At 43.9% G+C, this 6000-nt stretch overlaps 1 protein-coding gene across 2 annotated transcripts in view; it reads left to right on the top strand.

Moving 5' to 3' along the window:
• Window positions 1-1738: 1738 nt before the first annotated feature.
• Ero1b (endoplasmic reticulum oxidoreductase 1 beta) overlaps window positions 1739-6000 on the top strand; it is a 39344-nt gene continuing 35082 nt past the window's right edge. For both annotated transcript variants that reach the window (XM_075970210.1, XM_075970209.1), the window contains exon 1: window positions 1739-2033. In XM_075970210.1, coding sequence (XP_075826325.1) covers window positions 1932-2033 — 102 coding nt within the window. In that variant the 5' untranslated portion in view covers window positions 1739-1931. The remainder of the gene's footprint in view (window positions 2034-6000) is intronic.

Here is a 6000-nt window from a genome sequence, read left to right as displayed (position 1 = left end):
CCTTAATCAATATCAGAAATACATATACATATAACAAAATTGATCTTAAAATCCATACCAATGTAAATTATTCATATCTATATCAACCCACCCAGCTAAAAGAAGCTTTGAGAAGCAAGTGGAAGTTGGTTGTGTAAGTAAAGAAGGCCTGATCCAGAGTGGAGACAAAAGAATGGAGGAGGAAAGGACCAAGAGCGCTAGCTAGCTTCATGAGGAGACTGTGGAGTTGCAGGGCCTTACACTTGGTTTGTTGCTCTGCTGCCATTGTCTAGAAAGTTCTCACATTTTTCAAAGAGTCCTTGAACTTCCATGTCTAGCTGACCCTACAGATTACGCAGTAGGTCCGGAGGAATCCAGTATGCGAATGCTCTCCGAAAGATATAAAACACGGCTGGGTTGATTCGTGGGCAGCCACTAATTAGTGTCCCTGCCCTAATCTCTGGAGCCTGTAAATGTGAGGTGGCAAAAGAATCTTTGAAGATGCGATGATTAAAGATTTTGAGATACAGAAATTGCCTGGATTGTCTGGGTGGGCCCCACGCAATAGGTCTTTATCTGCAGGGGAACCAGAGAGATAGGGTCAGAAAGCACATGGCAACGGAAGCAGGCTATGCCACTGTGTTATGTGAAGTCCTGACTCTAGGATGCAAGTGGTCCTAGAAAAAGTTCTAGTGCAAAAAGCAAGGAAATATGGTTCTCTCTAGAATACTCCAAACAAATGCAGTACTGTGGATTCATTTTGAACTTTTAGCTTCCAGAATGTAAGATAATACATTTGTTTGTTTTCACCCACTAAATTTCTGGTCATTTGTTACATCAACAATGACAAATTGATACATGCTACCTAAAGTGTTTCCTATAACCCAGGGATATTGACAAAGCTAGCGGTTACCATTTATCGAATACTTCCTATTTGCTAGGCACTACAGGAAGCCTATGTACATAACCTTACATAGTCCTAGGACAATATTTGAGGTGTAATTAAGACCACGAGACTGACTTTGTGGTATTCCTTGGCTCCCGACTGCCAGGGTACCTTTCCATCCGAGCTGCAATGCTTGTAACTAGAAGGTGGTAATTTTAGAATAGCCCACGTCCCTTCTAGTTATTCTGTGCCTTTATCCTGATTGTTCCTTTCCGCTGTGTGGGTTTGGTGTTCTCTTCATGCTTTAAAGTGCGTTATAGATTTTCCTGTGCTAGTAGAGAAGTAGGGGAGACACCAGGCAATGGCATTCACTTCTGGGGCGTGTGACATGAAGGAGGTTCTGAAGCCACCTTGACAAGATGCCAGGTGGTTTTAGGTGACTGCAGAGGTGAGACAGGAGGCAAAGAAAGCTCTTGGGACAGCAGGTTAAGATCTTGCCTATTGAGAATGTCTTGGCTCCAAAAGGACAAGCGGTGACAAGGAACAACCGGCTCAATACCGGAAGCCCTGAGGGCCCCCCAGCCTCGTTTTCCAGAGCAACGAAACAGAGGCTTAGTTGCCACCGCCAACCCCTAAAACAGTACTGGCTCTCCCGCCCGTTCTTGGGTGTTTTGGAGCCCTCGTGGTCCCGCCTCATTGGCCGACGCAGAGCCCCGCCTCAGGGAGGCAGAGCACCTCCCAGCCCGTAGTTCTCCATTTTCAAGGCCTTCCCGGAGCGCGTGAGTGGGTGGGTGGAGGTGGGGATGCCGGGACTACGACTCCCAGAAGGCTTTGCACAGAGGGCGTGATCACAACTGAGGACGCCGGGGGCGGGGCCTCCTGGGATGAAGCGGGGGCGCGCAGCGCTGGTACATCAGTCGCTGCTGCTGGGGACCGTAGAGCGTTTCCATCCTGAGGCCGGCGCGCAGACCTCGGGTCTTGGAGGCTCCCGGTTCCCGGGCACTGCCTCCAGCCGTCGTCATCGCGGCGGCCCGCCGTTCCCCAGCTCCGAGCGGCCGAGGTCACCATGAGTCCGGGGTTCCGCCGGGCCGTCGTCGGGCAGGGGGCGGCGGCCGCCGTGCAATTGCTGGTCACCCTGAGCTTCCTCCCAAGTCTCATCAAGACCCAGGTAAGCCGGAGAGGCGGGAGGCCGGGGACGGGCCGTGCCGGCGTCGCCGAGGAGCCGAGGGGGAGGTACGAGTGGCCGGTCTGGGACTGAGAGAACCGCACCGGCTAGTGCGGGAAACGTCTATAAAGCGCGGCTGGCGCGGGGACGCGACACGCGTGGCGGAGGCAGACGGAAGAGGAAGATGGTGACGGCCAGTAAGCGCTAGCGGCTTTATCGTTGTGATGGTGACGGGGAGGAAAACCTCGGTGTCTTGAGCAAGAGGCGGGGTGGTGGGGGACACCTTTTCCTCTGGAGATGACAGGGAGGCTCTCCATCCTTTTCCTGAGAGGACTGGAGGGGGAGAGGGGGACTGGTCTTCACTTCCTTGAACTTGTGTACTAGAGAGTGCCAGGCTTTACCCGCCTTATTATTGCCCACCTGTCCTATGTATGCAAAGTGGCGTTGCCAGGTGAGCCCACTTAAGGACACTGGAGGGTCTGGGCCCTGACTGTGGGCCCCTCGTAGAAAGGCTTGTTCCCTGGAGAGTCCGTTGGACCTTAGGGTTGCCTCGATGAAGTGTAGAGTTCTCTATATGCTAGAAAGTCCAGGGTTAGCTGATCTCTGTCTCTTGCCTTGAAGAGAGGTGGGTTTGTTGCTTTTTAAAGTAAGATTTGAATTGGTTGCCAGATGCTGCTGCATCTTGTCTGCACCTGCTGCAAAGTGTTAGCTCAGAGAGCCAAAACTGAATCAAAACAAGTGTCTCAGATGGCCTGGTAATGAGGGGCATGTAGTTTGAAGCAATTAACGCTCATTGCTAAAATAATAATAATAATGGTAACTATGAGGGTAACCATGTAAACATGTTTTTCTAACTTTGTTCTTGGTGTTAAAATGCCGAGCACTAATTCCTAGAATGCTTGAATATTCTGTTTGTGTCCATATGAGTGTTCTTTAAATGGATAAGTTGATTTTAAAAAGAAGCAACATCTGGGAACAGTGGTGCACACCTGTAACCCTAGCAAAACCAGGAGTGCCACAGGTTGGTCACTAGCTTGGTCTTCATTCAAGTTCCAGGCTAACCAGGACTGCATAGAAAGACCCACTCTCAAGAAACTAAACACCGAACCAACCAGAATAAAGGAAGGAAGGGAAAGGAAAAGAAACTCTTTGTTAAACGTGGAGATTCTCTGACCCCCTTCGATATATTCTGAGTCCATCTGGAACTGAGCAAGGAATAAGCATTTTAAACAAGCCTTGTGAGTGTCTGTAATGAAGTTGGTTTTTCCACCACATCTTAGCCTGGTTTGGAAAACACTATGATAGAATTCTGGATGTATTTACTAGACTTAGCAAAAATAAATTTCCCAGGCCATCAATAGCAAAATTATTTTCTAGTTACTAGTTTATCCGGTTTGAGTGGACCTTACATTTAGATGTTTTTATAAAGTCTGATTTCTCATTTTCTTGCTTAATATGTCATATTTTAATTTGTGTTTATGTATTTTATCACCAGTCTAGAAGCTTCACTTAAGGTTTCTCCAGCTACCAATAATCATACTTATTAGTGGTTTATAATGCACCTGTAATTCTATTTCCTTATATCGAGATGAATATATATACTCAACAGTTAAATATCAGTGCATTTCAATGTATCACTGTGCTAAAAAGTCTACAAAAGTGTATATATATTTTGTTTTCAGTGGTTTGGTATATAGTTTTTAATAACATTTAGTATATAGTTTTTAATAACACTTAAATGTAACATGCTTAATTATATATTACATTTTATTTGGTTGAGGCTGTGATGGTAAGTGAATTTCAGAGAGCTTAATTGACTTGTTAAGTGACATAAGCTGGGACCCTGATGGAGCCGCTTCTGCTCTATACAGTAGTAATTGGCATACTTGCTTCAGAGTATAGAGACGCAGTGACCAGAAAATCAGAAAGTGGAACTAAGACTTTCTTTTCTTTTTTTTTTTAAAACTTCTCATGCATCCTAAACTTGGTAAGGAAAAAAAAAGAAAAAAGAAAAACCCATAAAGATAAAAGGAAGAAATTAGAACTCTTGAAAAACACCTCTGTTCTCAAGAAATCAAAGTCATTTAAGGAAATGAGTACTTTGCTTTCTATATTGAAAGCAGGAAAATATTCTTGACCATGTGAAAGGATGTTCATTTGTATATCTCATGCCCCATTTTCTTATAAATGAAATGCAAATATGATTCATGGCATGTTACATACGGTTTTCCTGTAAAAGGATATTTCAGTCAGATATGTTTGAAATCTTTTAAAATGCCCATCTGCGGTGGCATGAAATCAAGAAACACAGAGCTCCCCACCAAATGGAAGTCAGACACTCCCATTACCTCAGGGTGTCTTTTAACCCCAGAGATCAAGCTTCTAGTCTCACAGCTTCGCAGGGGGGTGGAATTGGTAAGAAATAACATTAGTGTCTTCCCTAAGCTCCCCCCCACACACACACATACATAAATCCTGGACCCTAAGAGCTACATTCTTAGTGTAAGCGTGAATGAGAAATGAGTCCCATTTTGAGTAAAGGGGAAAATAAAAACTTATTAAAGGAAAGGGATGAAAACTCAGTTGAGAATCTGTGAGCAGCCTTCACAGGCCTTTTCAGGCAAAGGTTGTACCACTTGTGTGTGCTAGGATAAGCTTTGGTTAGAAGTTGAATTCACGGCAAGCCCAGGTTCATGTCCTCCAAGTTCTCAGAAAAAGAAAATATCTCTTCCTCCTAGAGAAGTGTATTTTCAGCTCAAGGACTTAAGATTTTTTTCAGAGATAGTGTTCAGTAGAATAAACAGCTAACAGTGTGCCAAAAAAAGTAATCACCGAAACCACAAGGCAAGAGGGCACCGTGAATCCGATACAGATAGTCCCTGTGTTATGATGCTTGAATTTACAATATGTTTTTTTAACTTTACATATGTTAGAAAGCCATATCTGCTTGGTAGAAACTATTTCATATTTTGATTTTTTTCTTCTTCTCTGACTAGCTACGTACTTTCAGTGCTGGGTAGGGACAGAGAGCCACAGTCTTGATCAGCTAGGCAAACACAAGGGCAGACGACTTGTACACCCCAAATTGTGCCCTGTGTTTCTGTGCGATGATGAATGGCAGGTTGTGTGTCTTAACTGAGTTTCCATTTGATATTTTTTGTTTTAGTGGGCTTATTAGGGAAGATTTCTCATAGAAAGTTGAGGAATATCTATAGTAGAAACACCAGAGACAGTACATGACTTTAGGTTCTGATATTTTTATGTAAGTAACTTACTATCAGTTTTAATGTATTTAAATAAAAAAATCACATAGAAGTATGAAAAAACAGATCTAAAAGAATGACCAGAATATCAAAAATAATGAAATTGAAGTTTTCAAAGTAAAATTTAAGCCAAATGTAGTGGTGTGTACCTGTAATCTCTCTCAAGAGGTAGGAAGCAGGCTCAAGGTTAGTATCAGTTAGGTAGCTGGTTCCTTCTTAGCCTGAGCTGTCTGTGACAGAGGCAGGCGGATCACTGTGAGTTTGAGACCAGGCTGGTCTACAAGAGCTAGTTTCAGGACAGGCTCCAAAGCCACAGAGAAACCCTGTCTTGAAAAACCAAAAAAAAAAAAAAAAAAAAAAAAAAAAGTAAAATTTGAAACTCAAAGGATGAATTAAATAGCTGATTACACCCAGCTGAAGAAATTTAAATTACAGATTTTTCAGCTTAATCCTTCATCATCTGCTCTTCTGCCCCCGTCAGCTTCGTTACTAACAAAGGAGAACTTGCTATAGAGTAATGGACTTTTAACTGGTGTCTGCCAGCTGTGTGATTGTTGGTTACAAGCGCGGATGAGTCACGTGTGCTCTTCTATTAGGGGCCATTTCTTCTTTCCCACTCAAGGGAATGGGTCCCTTCATGTCTTCTTTTTCCCTAGGTCTTTAATTTTTCCTTCCCCTAATGGGTGCTGCTTACTGTCATCCTATGA

This window comes from Microtus pennsylvanicus, chromosome 4 (genome assembly GCF_037038515.1).
Source record: "Microtus pennsylvanicus isolate mMicPen1 chromosome 4, mMicPen1.hap1, whole genome shotgun sequence".
Lineage (NCBI taxonomy): Eukaryota > Metazoa > Chordata > Mammalia > Rodentia > Cricetidae > Microtus > Microtus pennsylvanicus.
This window is presented reverse-complemented; position numbering and strand designations above follow the sequence as displayed.